The 15,945-nt window shown below is 41.7% G+C and overlaps 2 protein-coding genes across 2 annotated transcripts; both read left to right on the top strand.

The window, feature by feature from the left end:
* The first annotated feature begins 2,634 nt into the window (after window positions 1-2,634).
* LOC103517075 lies at window positions 2,635-5,074 on the top strand. The gene is made up of 4 exons (XM_026829303.1): window positions 2,635-2,826; window positions 3,500-3,644; window positions 3,970-4,159; window positions 4,918-5,074. Exons 1-4 carry the CDS (start codon window positions 2,635-2,637, stop codon window positions 5,072-5,074), a joined length of 684 nt encoding a protein of 227 aa, XP_026685104.1.
* Window positions 5,075-5,085: 11 nt separating this feature from the next.
* On the top strand, window positions 5,086-10,316 carry LOC103517074 (heat shock protein 75 kDa, mitochondrial). Its single transcript, XM_008482086.3, has 6 exons — window positions 5,086-5,164; window positions 5,445-5,556; window positions 7,401-7,635; window positions 8,001-8,276; window positions 8,580-8,856; window positions 9,707-10,316. Exons 2-6 carry the CDS (start codon window positions 5,457-5,459, stop codon window positions 10,025-10,027), a joined length of 1,209 nt encoding a protein of 402 aa, XP_008480308.1. The 5' UTR covers window positions 5,086-5,164; window positions 5,445-5,456; the 3' UTR covers window positions 10,028-10,316.
* Window positions 10,317-15,945: the final 5,629 nt, after the last annotated feature.

Below are 15,945 nucleotides of genomic sequence, written 5' to 3' on the forward strand. Positions count from 1 at the left end.
ATATATTGCATATCTCTACACTGCAATACACATAGGTATAAAAGTTTCTAATGGTCCTCCTCTTGGGAGATGAGTCTCGTGCGGGTCTACCTGCTATATGACAGTGCGTTTGTATACTCAGTTGAGACGTATCCACATTTTGTATTCTTTGTCATTTGTTATATTGATGTCTACGTGATCCCTCAATCTGAAAACTGGAAATGAGTGCACTTCTGGACGCAGCCAATCACCAGTGTATGGGAAAAATGTAGAAGCAGGTAGCCCGTCTTACGTCATCTGAACACGCACACACTTTACAAGTTTCCTTTCCTCGTAAGGAATAATTTCAAGGTTGAATAGACATCTGAAATACGGCATTCCAGTATTGAGTGACCTTCTACCCGGTGCGCCCCGGACAGCGAAAATAAAAATCTTTGTTGGACACAGTCGGTTGGCTCGTTAAACATAATGGTAATGATGGGACCTCGGACGTGGATCTGTTTTCTTTAAAGCACGACTTAAGTCCCCGTAGTAGCGTATCGCCCCTCCACGTCCTCATCAGAGGCGAGGAAGAGCACCAAAAATACACATCCTCAATTAAGGTGTGCTGCGGGTCAACCAACAGGAAAAACACTAGAAAGGTAAACCGTTGTATATATGTACCTACCGTATTTCCCATCGAAATAGGAAGCGCCTTTTTTGTGTCGATGATGGGGCTCGAACCGGGAACCTTTTGCATCTCAAGCCAGCACGTACCACGCCTTGGTAACTTTCATCTTTGACTTTTCACTGTCTAACTCCCAGTTCGTGAGCAATTACATGAAGCCGACTTCTTCAATGTTTGCAATGAAAACTCGAGACCGCTACTACAAAAGCAAAGATGTGGGAGACGGTGACGCCAAGTCTCATCGCTGGAGAGAAGATGGCACGCGCTGGAGAAGAAAGCCGCTGAGGTCGTGGCGATCGGTCGCCAGTTGTAATAACCCTCCGGTCTATGCTCACCATCTCTAAGTTATTGAACCTTGGCACTTTGACTTCCTCTTATTACCTCGGCGTCCGAAAATCTCCTTTTTCTTTGACATTTTTTCAGTGAAGTTTGACAGTTGAAAAGCTATTCCCCTACCCCCAAAAGGTTCCTGTTTTGGAGTAACAACTGCTGTGGATTCTCCACAGAAGAAATCAGCCGCCAACAAGGAACCCCGGGCCTTCGTAAGAAGTCCTAGCGGTTTCTTCCTAGATACACTGAAGGGAAGTCACAGGAAAGATCAAACCAGTTCGCAGTAACATAGCGTTATTAAAGCCGAATGGCCCCTACTCATACACATCGCTCTTTTCCCTGTTTTCAGATCCGGAAGACATCAAGAATAACCTCTAAGGGAGATACCTCGGATCAAACAGAATCCACAGATACAAACCACAGTCAAGACTATTCCTCCAGAGAAAACTTCCCAGTCCACACCTAGACGCCATCTCAGAAGCGATCCTCAAATTAATAGGCCAGGTCAGCTCGTCACAGAATACCCTCCTCAGGATAGGGAACATGGATCTCAACTAATACTCCATTCAGCAGCTGAGAGAATATAATTCACAATTTGACATTCAGTTTTTTTTTCTTTTTTTCTTTTTTGACAGAGGGAACTGGTGAACTTCGCCAAGGTCCTATCGTCCAGAAATCGAATAGAGAAAAAGAAGATAGGAGAAAGCCCAGCAGCTTCCGAGAATCGAACATTACCCCATCAGGATAAATCCGCCCGGGCCGGGAATCAAACCCGTGGCCCATCGCTTTACAAGGCAGGCGCCATTACCAACCAAGCTAACTAGGGTGGCTTGCCAGTTATTTTGCCCGATCCGGAAATAGTGGCCTTAGCTTTCATTCTTAACTACCTCCAACCGTATCGGATGTTTTCATTTTATAATTCGATATTCTTCTGGTCTTTTTCCTGTCATACTCCTTAGAATCGTCACTGCTGTGGCTCTGTATCACGCCGACTGTTATTCCTAATTCTTCATCAAATCATCACCCCATGCCTCCGCGTTCATACGTAAAAAATATCTGTCACCTCTATTAAAGTGAAGTAAACTAGCGATTGGACCCGTCCTTTTGTACGGATTGAAGCACGTCTGTAGAGCAGGTGAATAACTTTGAAGCGCCCCGCCCATTTTGACGTCCACGAATGGAATGTGGACAAATTCAAGTAGCCTATGTCACCCCTTGCTTGCCTTACACAAACCACAAAAAAAAAAAAAACGAAAAAAACAAATACATCAAAATCGTTCTGTCCCTCTTTCCGAGAAAAACGGGCTACTGCTCTTTCCTCGGAAGGAGAGGACACACAACGAAGGTGCTATCCCGCCGGGTCAACGACAGACATACATACATTTACAGTACTTTGCCCCGGCCGTGTAATGCAATAACCGCAAAATCTTCTATTGAAAATTTCCCGTTTTTAATTTTCATAGTATCCAACCTTGCTCGTCTTTTGTCTCTTTTCCAATTCTTTATTATACATGCTTTCTCTTCTACGTCAAGGGTAAATTCCTCGAGGGTCTCCTAATTTCATTTATTAGCAGATTTAACATAGATTTAATTAATATAAAATTATAAAAAAAAAAAGGAAAAAAATTTCTTTCAGAACTACCAAGCAAAGAACTCCAATGAAAATCCCACCATGCCGACCGAGACATCGAGCGGTACGAAGAGGCCGCCTCAACGGACACAAGACCTGCATCCACGGTGGTGCCATTCCTATCCCTGCCGACAGGAACTTGAAACGAGTGTGTCCTCCAGTCTTGGATTGCTCTTCCACCCTCAACCTTGGGACCAGCCGGGTGCAAGCAGAGTACACAGTAAGTTCACCACTAAACGCCCGTTCCCCATTTTTTCGCTCGGAAAACAAATCGTCGTCGTGGGTAATGGGGAACACTCATCAGTGTCTATTTAAATCACATTGCCTACAAGATACGATCGGAAATCCGGAACTAAAATCCGTGTGTGAACTCTCGAAGAGCGGGAACGGGATATTCTCAATCCGATCCATTGAAGTTGTGATAGTGGTCGAAATGGACGAACCATTATTCAAGTTTCTGTGCCTTAGAGCCGTATCATTTAGGGGCTCGCTTCTGATCCCACTTATTTGAACCTTGTGTGCCCACCAGTTTGAACTTTGCCGGGGGGCACCAAAAAAATATACATATGTACCTACGCCACCTTTACAGTTTGTAACTTTGTAACATTTTTCTACTGTTCATGTTTAGGACGCTGATAATTCCGCAATGCAGTCCCTGATTATGGTAAAGAATTCCGTAACTCAAATATTTCCTCGAGGGCCTACATTCTGCTTTTTTCCATTATGACCATATTTCTCAGGGTAAATTATGACCGTATTCTGCTCTCTGTTTCCCCTTTCAGACCCCGATGTTACTTGAACATCGCCACACCGCTCCTCCTGTATTTTCTTCTGGATCAGCGCCGTAGAACAAATGAAACACGTACTGCCCCTCTGCTCCTCCGAGCTCAGAGCCTTGGAGATCTCGTTCCCACCAATACACTGCTCAAGACTCTCTCATTTCACCACGCAAGAGGAAGTGTGATGGGGCTCGACACAAGACGAAAAAACTGCTCAAAGTCTCCAAGGTGGCGGAGCTGGCTCAAAGGAGAATTTCGGGTAAGTGGGAATCGAACCTGAGACTTTTTTTTTTTTTTGAAGAGGTTTGTTTGATAGAGGGAACTGTAACTGCTAAGATCTTATCGTCCCGAAATCGAGAAGAGAAGGAAGACAGGATAGAAGAAAGCCAGTCGTTCCGAGAACGAACATTATCCCTTCAGGATAAAAGCCGGCCCGGGCAGACAATAAAATTCCCCCTCCCTCCTTATTTTTGAGCAATGCTACTTTCTAAACACGTGTATTGATGATGACTATTTTCCTTTTTATTACCTATGTATGTTTTCTCACTACAAATAATATAATTCAATTATTTCTCCTATTACAGAGGTGGTTCTGGAAGATGAACAAACCCTATTTCAAGAGCGCGTAGCTCTCGTGTTTAAATTAGAACAAGAGCTTCAAGTCCTGCCCCTAGCTCAGCGATCATCATTGGAGAATCTCTACACTAAACTGTTTGGTCCCGGGCATAACTACTTCCTGGATCTGTCGGAAGAGAAACAAAGTGACATTACCAGGTAAGACGGGATACCATGTCAAGTACTAATACTAATTAATACTAAAATAAGAAGAAAATGGGTCTTCACTTGACTAAATAAACAAATTTATCGGTGGAATAGAGTCAACATTTTTCAACATCTCATGATGCCATTTTCAGGACTAAATTGAAAAATTGCAATGAAAGAAAAATATAAACAAACCAATATAACACATGACATAGGTCTTCACTGGACTAAATAAAGTGAAGACCTATTTTCTTCTTATTTTGGTAAGGTAAGACGATGTTTTATTTGGACAGCATTAGGCAGAAAGGAACCAGACATCAGAAACCAACTTTGAAAACCCTTAAAAAAAGAGTAGCTATTAAGTATTTTCCTTATAATCAAAGGTATTTTCATATAACATAATACAGAAAGAGTCTTCAGTCATCTTCTTATGTTTGAGTTACTTTGGCCGAGATTTAAAATCCTGAGAAAAGAGAACACTTTTTGAGCTTTCTCAAAGATTTCACTCAAAATAACGGCCGAACAGTACATTTCTCGAGGTCCGGCCCGCGGACACTTTTGATCGTCATAAACTATCGAAGCTCTCTGCAAAATTTGAGCGCCCTTTGGCTAAAGGTAAAGTCCCGAAATCGCTTATTCCTTTTGTGCTTTTTCCTCGCACAGGCCTAAATAGCAAAAGTTTGGTCTGGAATAACAGCCGAACCGTACCTTCTGGAAACAGGGCCCTAGCCCAAGGACATTATTGATCTAAAATTTTCTATTCTTTCTAGAAAACGGATTGCGAGTCTTGTGGTGGCGGAGTTGGAACCTTACTATGCGGGAGAACCGAAGAGAATTGGCAACAAGAACCTGTTCAAATATTTGGCCAAGTACATCACGGAACTCATCTATACCATGAATTTGTGCCCTGGTAAGAATGAATCTTGACTAAACGAACTGCCTAGTGTGATTCGAAAGTACAGCAACTTTGTCAATAGTCCCATCTTTGTCAACGATAACCAGACCAACAAAATACAGGTAACTTGGTCGCAAAAGTTAAAATTCTTGAAATTTCCCCTGCCCACTCTAGGTATTCCCTTAGTCTTACTTTAAAATGGCAAAGGTTGAGTTCGAAGAAGAGCTTCGTAAATTTTTTGTACCCAAGGCCAAATGTCAGCCCAAAGCAATCACCCTAGCCAGGCAGGGCTGATTGAGAGGCTGAACACGGGAAAAGGCGAAGACGACTCTAGGTCTGCCCTTATTGGAACATCACGTGTTTCATATTCCCCACTGTTTCACTTTGCTGTTTTTTTTTCAGCCCCTTTGGATCATGGAGCCAAAGAGTGTCAAGCTAGAGGAACATGTTGAGTTTTATCGCTACATTTCCAACTCCAACGATCAACCCCGATTTGTCCTACACTATCGCACAGGTAAGTACCTACCCACTATTTTTAGTCCGTCCTTCCTTTATTAAATTACAATAGTAATAATAAAAGGTATAGTGGACGGACTATTGTATTCGCTTCGGTGTCGAGGGAGGGGTTTAGGTCCTGGAGGGCCCCACGCCTTTGAAACTGCCCCGGGCCCCACGGGGGGCTAATCCGGCCCTGAATAAGCATCTACATATGTTTAAATTTTTAACTACCAGGGTCTAACAAGACAAAAATAAAGAGCTGATCTGTGAAATATCCCACACAATCAATTCAGCTTGGATGAATTTGATAAAGTATTGGGGGTATTGGTATAAAGTCCTTGTCTCATCTCATCAGGTGACTATACCATCACAGTCTGCTTTCTTGTATTTTCTTCATAATTTCTGAAACTCTTGTCTTTTTTCTAATCATCTCATTTATAATTTCAAAAAAACTAAGATATGGAAATAACCTCCTCTAACTGCCAATGACAGTTATGTGTCATAGGATCCCCTGAAAATAATCTTATAGGTTCCTTACCTTGTAAAAGCTTTATCACATTTTTCACAAGCAAAGGGTTTGAAGGCAGGGTTTTTTGAGCATCTCTTTTCATGGTTCTGAATTTGTTTTCCATTAACTTTCTTCTCGCAAAACTTGCAATTCATTTTCTTTCCTTCTTTACACCAGAGAGAGATTTAGATGATAAGAGCAAAGATCATTTAAATGCCATATATGTGGTGTCTTTCCAGACAGCACAGTTAGCTTATATCCGCACTGGATACCACCTTATAATGCAAAGTCAGTAAGCTTGCAAAAAGCTCTGAAATAATTCTCATATGAAGAAATAAATATCTGGGTATGTACTAGGTTTCATGTTAAAAAACGTAAAGAGCTAAAACAACAGGACAGCACAAGTGTAAAGCTAGTGTTGCACTCTTTGCTCACTAAGCAAAAATATTTTCTTCAGAAAAAAAAGACACAAATAAATGTTTGTTAAAAGGCTGTATACATTTTTCAACAAATATTGTCTTGAAATATATTTTCTCACACAGATTACACAGATAAAAGATAAATTAAAAATTATTTTGCTCACTTGAGAAAAAAATCTGTATTTAATTTATTAATCCATGGTTCCATGGGGAAAGAGAAAAAATCGAGAAGATAAAAACACGAGGGGAAAAAAATGTTAAAAGGGAGTTTTTGGTTCCCCCGAAAAAGTCAGTGGGAAAAAGGGATTTTTGGTTCCCCCAAATTTCCTATCATCTGTCGTACTCAGTATAGAATTCTATTCAAATATTATGACGAAATATTATGCATAACTTTTAGCAGTATTATATTATAGAAGTATTATGCTTAATAAGAAATAGAATTACCAATTTAGGTCTATAGAGGGAAATGCAAGGGTGTATCTCAACATGGTCGATCGACGAGGTGAATCTATATTGTCGAGGCAGTGTGGACGGTTCTGTTGACATCGATCGACGGGCGGTTGTCTATGTGTGGACACACCTTAACGCGGCTAAGGTCTTATCATCTTGAAAACGAATAGAAAAGGAAGACAGGATAGGATCATAGGAGCCTGCCGTTCCGAGAACGAACCTTATCTGTTTAAGATAAATCCGCCCCGGGCGGAAATCGAACTCGCGACCTATTGAAATGATGTTACAAATAAAAAACAAAGTTGGTTTTGATTTTGAATGTATGTATTTATTTTTCGTGGGAAATTGTTCCACCATGATTTTGATTACCTAATGAAATATTATCGTTTGTCCGATTTGTCCGATATTGATGAAATCTGGACACTTTCCTTGGTTTGATTTTTCAGTTCGCTACACCTCGTGAATTTTTCATTTCGTTTTCAGACGCTCCCCTGTCCATCAAATCCGTGCTGTACTTCCCGGAAACCAAGCCGGGACTGTTCGAAATGAGCCGGGAGACAGAAGTAGGCGTTAGCTTGTATACGCGGCGTATCCTCATCAAGGCAAAAGCGGAGAATATTCTGCCCAAGTGGCTGCGCTTTGTGAAAGGTGTTGTGGACTCTGAAGATATCCCACTCAACTTGAGTCGAGAGCTGCTGCAGAATAGTCCACTCATCAAGTGAGTAATTAGGGGTACTCACCTATGTCAATTTGTTGATTTTGAACTAAATTGACAGTGGTTTAATTGGTTTACTTACAAAGCCTACCTCGGTATGGTTGTCAAGACACTCGTCTGGTAATTACTAAGCGAGCGTCTTGACAACTTTTATGCTCAACATTGTTTGATAATTTGATTACAGATAGTAGTGCTCCTGCTCAGTAGTGTCTGTATAGTATTGTAGAAGGTAACGAGTTGGATTTGGGATCTGGAAATTGATAGTTCGACTCGAAGGCAAGTCATACAATTTATCGATGTGTATTAAAGGAGGAACAATATTTGTGACAACCATTTAATTATGCTTACCCTAATTAATTTTATTTCAGTAAACTTCGCAACGTCCTCACGACACGTATCCTGAAATTCCTTCAAGACCGTTCCAAGCGCGATGTGGAAAACTATCTCGCTTTCTACAAGGACTACAGTCTGTTCATCAAGGAGGGGATCGTCACAACTCAGGATGTTCACGAGAAGGAAGAGATAGCCAAGTTACTTCGCTATGAGAGCTCGGAACAGGAGGCGGGAACGCTGATAACACTCCCGGAGTATATTGAGAAGCTGGGCGAAGGACAGAAGGATATTTACTACCTGTGCGCTCCTAGGTAAGGATGGATTTCATTAATTTGTTTGTTTTTTTTTTTTTTTTTTTTTTTTAAAACGCTTTTAAAAAAAGGGCTTTTCGCCGGTCTTTTTTTTTTTTTTTTTTTTTTTAGATAAAGCGCTTTAACTACAAGGTCATTCGCGCTGACTTCTTTATTAGATTAGGTTGTAGACATTAATATATCTTAGGAATCCTAATGGGTTCTCAACGGAATCCCGGTCATCCTCCAGTGAAGGAATCCTGTGGAAGGCTGGACGGGATGGATCAATGTAGGAGCGACATTAATTTCTATTCTACGTTTCAGCCGTGCACTAGCCCTCTCCTCCCCCTACTTAGAAGCTCTACGCGAGCGCAAAGTCCAAGTCCTATTCTGCTATGAGCCCCATGACGAGTTGATCCTACTTCAGCTGAGGAGTTTCCAAAATTTCAATCTCACCAGCGTGGAGAAAGAAATGCGGCAGGACAAGGAAGAGGACAAGAGCGGGCAAATATTGGGCCCGGATAGTTTGCCCAGCTCTGACGCGGACAAACTCGTGTCGTGGATTGAAGAGAAGATGAAGAATAAAGTGCACAGTGTAAAGGTAAGATTTTTTTCTATCTTAGGAAAACCGGCAAACATAGCCGAGAAAAGGATTGAGAGAGAAAGAAAAGAGAAGGATCGAAGAAATAAGGACAGTATAGGAGAAACCCAGCCGTCCCGCAAACGAACTTACAAGGCAGGCGCTCTACCTTCCAAGATCATTTGGGTTGGCAGAGAGATTGATTGGTATAATTAGGGCCATGTGCTATCGGAAAACCGGCAAACATAGCCGAGAAAAGGATTGAGAGAGAAAGAAAAGAGAAGGATCGAAGAAAGAAGGACAGTATAGGAGAAACCCAGCCGTCCCGAAAACGAACTTACAAGGCAGGCGCTCTACCTTCCAAGATCATTTGGGTTGGCAGAGAGATTGATTGGTATAATTAGGGCCATGTGCTATTCAAGCCCTATGTCACTGCGAGTTGATTAGATCTTTTGTGACTTTATACTTACAGAAAAGACGAAATTATTACCCAGGACAATAAAAAAAAAGAAAAAAAACACACCTACCCTATTTATACTGTCGATGTCGGCTAAGACTAAAAAATCCCATTATACCAACAGTTTAAGCCTCATTTTTTTTTTTTTTTTTCTGCGAGTTGATTAGATCTTTTGTGACTTATACAGAAAAGACGAAATTATTACCCAGGATAAAAAAAAACACACCTACCCTATTTATACTGTCGATGTCGGCTAAGACTAAAAAATCCCATTATACCAACAGTAACAGGCCTCATTTTTTTTTTTTTTTTTTTTTTTTTTTTTTTTTTTTTTTTTTTGTCACGCCGGAAACAGGCCTCATTTATTTACATACATCAGAATCTCTACCATTTAACCCCCCCTGATACTTTCAGATCACCACAAAGCTCGACTCTCACCCGTGCGTTGTGACCGTGGAAGAAATGGCAGCCGCACGTCACTTCCTCAAAACACAAAGTCAAAACCTCAACGAAGAGCAGCGGTTCAGCCTTCTACAACCGCGCCTGGAAATCAACCCCAAGCACCCGGTGATTAAGAAACTCGCCTCTCTGTCTTCGAGTAATCCGGCCCTGGCTGAGTTGGTAGTACAGCAGCTGTTCAGTAACGCGATGGTAGTGGCAGGCCTGGTGGAAGACCCGAGAACTATTCTCGGTAATATAAATGAACTGTTGACGCTGGCGCTGGAAAAACATTGAATGGGTACTGGAACTACTGGGTAGTGGTTTGTGATATTTCACCTTGTGGCCGGTAGACGGTACTGTATGCGTTTAATGTGAATTTAAGCTAGCTCTTGGTATTTAAGCTAACTCTCGGTAACTTAACTATTTAAGCCAGCCCTTGGTTTGAGTTTACGAAAGCACTCGTTGATTTCCCCGACTTTTATAGTAAAAAATCTGGGATGTGGAAGAGGTTTTACGTTCTCCCAATCCATGACTGGGGAAAATATTCAGGAGCTTGTCTGGTCCCTAATATTTCTTCTAGCCATTCTTCTTCTTCTTCTTCTTCTTCTTCTTCTTCTTCTTCTTCTTCTTCTTCTTCTTCTTCCTAGCCTTTTCCTACTTAAGCTAGCTCTCGGTAACTTAACTATTTAAGCCAGCCCTTGGTTTGAGTTTACGAAAGCACTCGTTTTCCCCCACTTTTATAGTAAAAAATCTGGGATGTGGAAGAGGTTTTACGTTCTCCCAATCTATGACATGGGGAAAATATTCAGGAGCTTGTCTGGTCCCTAATATTTCTTCTTCTTCTTCTTCTTCTTCTTCTTCCTAGCCTTTTCCTACTTAAATAGGGTCGGCGTATTTCTTCTAGCCATAGATACCTCAAAGAGTGGGCTTAGTAATTTGAGGCCTCTCCTTCATACATAACGTATTTAGCTATGTCTTGATCTGATTTGATACTGACAGCCAAATTTTAAGCCCTAAGCATGTAGGTGTTTTATTATTATTTCCAAACACGTGTTTTCAGTAGGACGTTATTTTAACGATCTCATCAATGTTGTTAGCTCTGTAGGAATTAGGATTATTGTTCTCTTCTCCTTATCTCTGTCTGAATTTTTTTTATGAATCCATGTAGGTATTTTCATTGATTCTTGCCCTCGAAAAATTGAGAATCCATTGAAACAATTCCACGAGAATTAACCCCAAACACGTGTTTTCAGTAGGACGTTATTTTAACGATTTCATCAATGTTGTTAGCTCTGTAGGAATTAGGATTATTGTTCTCTTCTCCTTATCTCTGTCTGATTTTTTTATGAATCCATGTAGGTATTTTCATTGATTCTTGCCCTCGAAAAATTGAGAATCCATTGAAACAATTCCACGAGCATTAACCGTTTTATTATTTTGTCACCTCTGAGAATTACATACCGAAGTGTGTACCTATATTGACCAAATGTTCATTTATTGAACTTAAATAAGATGCAAAATAAAATGTCCATCAGATGGAAGACAAAGAGTTGTAAGTAAATCTAGTGAGTACGTATGTAGAAATAGATTAATAAAGTGAACCCCTCGGTTTAGTTCCGAGGGAATGTTTTGTACATAAGCAAATAATGAGTGATAAAATATCCCCCTACACATAGGTACCTAGCTACTTAAGTACAGTTTTAACGTATAAATAATCAACCTTTTCAAGTTAAAAAAAGAGGCTGGTTTTTACTCCAATCGGCCCTAATAACGTTAACCGCACCAGAATTAGTTACATTAAACCGATTACCTTAATAGCTTTAGTACCATAAAAATGGGTGCCCCTACACTGGATGGAAAAACAAATCAGAGGGACATACATTTTGTATCCAATTAAATAATTATGTGAACTACTGTGCGTACCATTGTTAACAATCACATGGGATCGAACTCATTACCCCTACCTACCTAGTCATGTAGAGACACACCCTACCAGTTACCTACATCACATGTTTCCCTAACATTGTTCTCTGGCTGATCAGTATCAGTAATCCATCAGACCTTCTAGTGACAACACATGGAACCTCCAGCTACAGGTTCGGTACTAAATACGTAGAGTCAAATACTTGCCTCAATCGCCAGTCTACTGAGCAACTTAGCTTGGAATTTAGTGTGTCTGCTTTGTAAGCGGTAGGTCGCGGGTACGATTCCCGCATTTCCTGCTCGAGGCTAATATTTGTTCTTGGAAAGTTCGTTCTCGGAACGACTGGCATTCTCCTATCCTGTCCCTTTTCTGTATTTGATTTCGGGACGATAAGGTCTCCGTTGTTACACTACCCTCTATCAAACCTCTCCATAACAACGGAAGTCTTATCGTCCCGAAATCGAGAGAAGGAGCTAGGAGAAAGTCAGCCTTTCCGAGAACGAACCTCATCTGTTTAGGGTAAAATCCGCCCCGGGCGGGAACCAAACCCATCGAGTGCTTACAAGGCAGACGCGCTCCCGTTTACACCAAAAAACCACCATTGCAAATTTGATCATCAAACCAAACACGGTAACACGGTGTGATTAAAGATTAAACACACACGAGTAAACCACACCCTAGGTACAGTTAGTAGGTAGCAGGTACTATTGAATATAAACAAATAGATAAAACAGATATATGAACTTATCAGGGCCGTATTTAGAGGAAGGGCGAGGGGGCCCGGGCCCCTCCTTGAGCTCCATTTTTCTCCTTTACTGTACGTTAGACTCGGAAAAATTTGGGGTCGGGGGGGTACATCACTGTTTGGACCCCCTCTACAAAATTCTGGATAGAGCCCTGGTACTAGGTAAATAGATACACAGATATAAACCTATAGGTATCAGGTCAGGCCAGAATTTTGTCGAGGGGAGGGGGCGAGAGTCTCTAGTGGTTACCTTCCACTCAAGTGTCTATTATTATTATTATTATTAATTATTATAATAAAGGAGAAAAATAAAGCTTGAGGCCGCCCCCCACCCCAAAAACGGCCCTATACCAAGCAGATAAACGTGATACTGTAGCGTGTAGCCTGTGATTGTATTTCCCCAATGAAGTTCTTCATCCTTCATGTAGTTATTGTAGGTCCTTCAGGTCCTGGGCCAAACATTGCCCGTGTAAATGCAACGCCAAGTAGCAATTCCTTGTACGACCAACGCCCTTGGCGGGCTAAGGAATAGTGGCTTTCTTTAAGAACAGTTGTTCCTAGTCTTAAGTGAGCTCCCTGACGAAATGGCTTTACCAGGGTACTATATTTCCACAAGAGCTCAGTTGCTGCTGTTGTTGAGTAATAGCGGTTGTTTACAACGGCTGCTGTTCTGCAGTAGTAGTAGCGAGTGATACTCCAGTGAAGCACCAGGTAACCAGGGCCGAGGAGTAGTATAATTCTATTGGCAAAAGTCTTAAGTGAGCTAAGGGGCAAAATTTCGAATTTGATCTACGCAGGTTGACGCTAGGTACCAGCGCTCTGGAAATCTGATCCCACCGTGTTCTCAGTCTTAACCAGGGCGTGACCCTCTTGGCGTTTGTCAGAACGGCTCTCACTCCACCTGTTTGGTACGTATTTAGAGGTGTTTAAATCATTTTATTCTAGCTAGGTACCAGGGTACCTTCCCGTTACTTATTCAGATTGCACGGGTTTTACGTAGAGTCACAACTGATAGACTGATACCCACTAACTGGTTGGACTATGCTTTTTTCATCTTCTCCTAGAGGAGCTTTATTTATAAAGAAGATTCATGTATGTCTGCATGTCTCCCAATGTTCTCTTATAAGGTGTGTCCACATCTAGTCGACCGGCCATCGATCGATGTCGACTGAACTGTCCACACTGCCGCTGATAAAACCATGAATCACCGCCATGTCTCGCAGAGTTCGGATGTACCTACCATGACACAGAACTGTGGACTGTTCTTCTGTTCGGAGGGGGAACCCCACCCCAACCTTCGCAGTAGGGTAACCTTATAATATTTATTCAATGTAGGTACACTTTGATAATGCCATTCAATTTCTCATGACAATAACTCAGACCTCAGCAGTCAGCATTACATAAACATCTTGGATCGTGTTGGATGAATGAATATAGCGGTTTAGAGTCGTTCTGCGCAGAGTCAAGGCGAGAGGGGTATTTCTTGGCCTGCCTTGTTTTTGGGCGGGTGTCTTTTTCAATTGAAAGTGCCACAAGTGTATCACCTTGTCAAAATTCATACAATCAAGAACAAATCAGCCAAAAGCGTGCACAGGTGAGCAAATTTTCTTCACGTGAGTTCAATAATAAAAAAACGCACATTGTAATTTATTTTATGCTAATACCCATACACAGATATACAACAAAGATAAAATAATATTAAGTACCTAATACTTCTTGTGCAGAAGTCACGTCCGTGGAATATTGGTAGATTGCTACCAAAGGAACTGGCACAAACGAGCAGTGACCAGTGTTACTATAGGGTTAGGTTAAACGCAAGAAGGAGTTTCCACAATTGGAGCAGTGATCTGTGTTATCGTAGGGTTAGGTTGAATACAAAAAGGAGCTTTTCTTTTCCACGGACGTGACTTCTGCATAATTACCACATATGTTCTCCTCGTTGTCGATCGACTATGTTTGGACACACCTTTAGGCTAAAAACAGAGTGGAGTGGAAAACATTTTTGCTCTCAGATGTATGCGATTTGAATTTGTCGCTTCCCTCTCTCTTCACTTCCCTCGATGCTTTATGTGTTGCTATATTCTCCTCTCTGTTTTCTTTCAGTAAGGAGCAATTTCGCCACTCTTAGGCGGAGTTAGTAAAAGTCAAGTAACTCCGGCCGGGGCTAAAAACTCATGTTAAAGTGTTAACCTCTGAGTATACTAGGAGAACGTTCGGGCGTCGTCTCCGAGAATTCTCAGAGATTAAAGGCCCGTTCCCACTTGTGAGTTTCACCCGATTTTTACTTTCTATTACTACAGTATAGCGGAGCTATACTAGTAATGAAAGTATTGCAATCGGTCTAAATTTTTTCCGAATGTCCTGTAGGCAATGTAATTTAAATGAGAGTGTTCTCACTACGCACGACACGATTTTTTTCCGAACGACAAGTGGAAACCGGCCTACAACAAGATATAGTAGACCGGGGACTACGAGAGTTACTAGACCTGACATGACATGACCCTGATCGCCTGATCTGGTGTTGCTGGCAGTAACTTACTGTCTCTCTGGATCATAGACAATCTATTCATCTGGTTGCTAGTTAGCAGGGCGGGGTTGAGTCTTAAGGTGTGTCCACAAAGAGTCGAGTGTTTGGTCGATGTGGATTGATTGTATTTCCCCAATGAAGTACTTCATCCTTCATGTAGGTATTGTTGGTCATTCAGGTCCTGGGTCAAACATTGCCCGTATATATGCAACGCCAAGTAGCAATTCCTTGTACGACCAACGCCCTTAGCGGGCTAAGGAATAGTGGCTTTCTTTAAGAACAGTTGTTCCTAGTCTTAAGTCTTAAGTGAGCTCCCTGACGAAATGGCTTTACCAGGGTACTATATATTTCCACAAGAGCTCAGTTGCTGCTGTTGTTGAGTAACAGCGGTTGTTTACAACAGCTGCTGTTCTGCAGCAGTAGTAGCGAGTGATACTACAGTGAAGCCCCAGGTAACCAGGGCCGAGGAGTAGTCTAATTCTATTGGCAAAAGTTTTAATTGAGCTAAGGGGCAAAATTTCGAATTTGGTCTACGCAGGTTGACGCTAGGTACCAGCGCGCTGGAAATCTGATCCCACCGTGTTCTCAGTCTTAACCAGGGCGTGACCCTCTTGGCGTTTGTCAGAACGTCTCTCACTCCACCTGTTTGGTTCGTATTTAGAGGTGTTTAAATCATTTTATTCTAGCTAGGTACCAGGGTACCTTCTCGTTACTTATTCAGTTTGCAGGGGTTTTACGTAGAGTCACAACTGATAGACTGATACCCACTAACTGGTTTGACTATGATTTTTTCATCTTCTCCTAGAGGAGCTTTATTTATAAAGAAGATTCGTCTGCTTGTCTCCCAATGTTCTCTTATAAGGTGTGTCCACATCTAGTCGACCGGCCATCGATCGATGTCGACTGAACTATCCACACTGCCTCGATAACATATTTTCTCCTCGTCGTCGGTCGACTATGTTTGGACACACCTTTAGGCTAAGACTAAGAGAACGTTCGGGCGTCGTCTCCGAGAA

The sequence above is a fragment of the Diaphorina citri genome, unplaced genomic scaffold (assembly GCF_000475195.1).
Source record: "Diaphorina citri unplaced genomic scaffold, Diaci psyllid genome assembly version 1.1 scaffold1740, whole genome shotgun sequence".
NCBI lineage: Eukaryota > Metazoa > Arthropoda > Insecta > Hemiptera > Psyllidae > Diaphorina > Diaphorina citri.

Excerpts from the sequence above, each read along its gene's own strand:
- LOC103517075 (XM_026829303.1), top strand. The coding sequence starts at position 2,635 with ATGAAAATCCCACCATGCCGACCGAGACATCGAGCGGTACGAAGAGGC. Across the intron at positions 2,827-3,499 it reads GGGTGCAAGCAGAGTACACA|CCTTGGAGATCTCGTTCCCA; the intron begins GTAAGTTCACCA and ends CCGAGCTCAGAG. Across the intron at positions 3,645-3,969 it reads GGCTCAAAGGAGAATTTCGG|AGGTGGTTCTGGAAGATGAA; the intron begins GTAAGTGGGAAT and ends CTCCTATTACAG.
- LOC103517074 (XM_008482086.3), top strand. The coding sequence starts at position 5,457 with ATGGAGCCAAAGAGTGTCAAGCTAGAGGAACATGTTGAGTTTTATCGC. Across the intron at positions 5,557-7,400 it reads TGTCCTACACTATCGCACAG|ACGCTCCCCTGTCCATCAAA; the intron begins GTAAGTACCTAC and ends TTTCGTTTTCAG. Across the intron at positions 8,277-8,579 it reads TACTACCTGTGCGCTCCTAG|CCGTGCACTAGCCCTCTCCT; the intron begins GTAAGGATGGAT and ends TCTACGTTTCAG.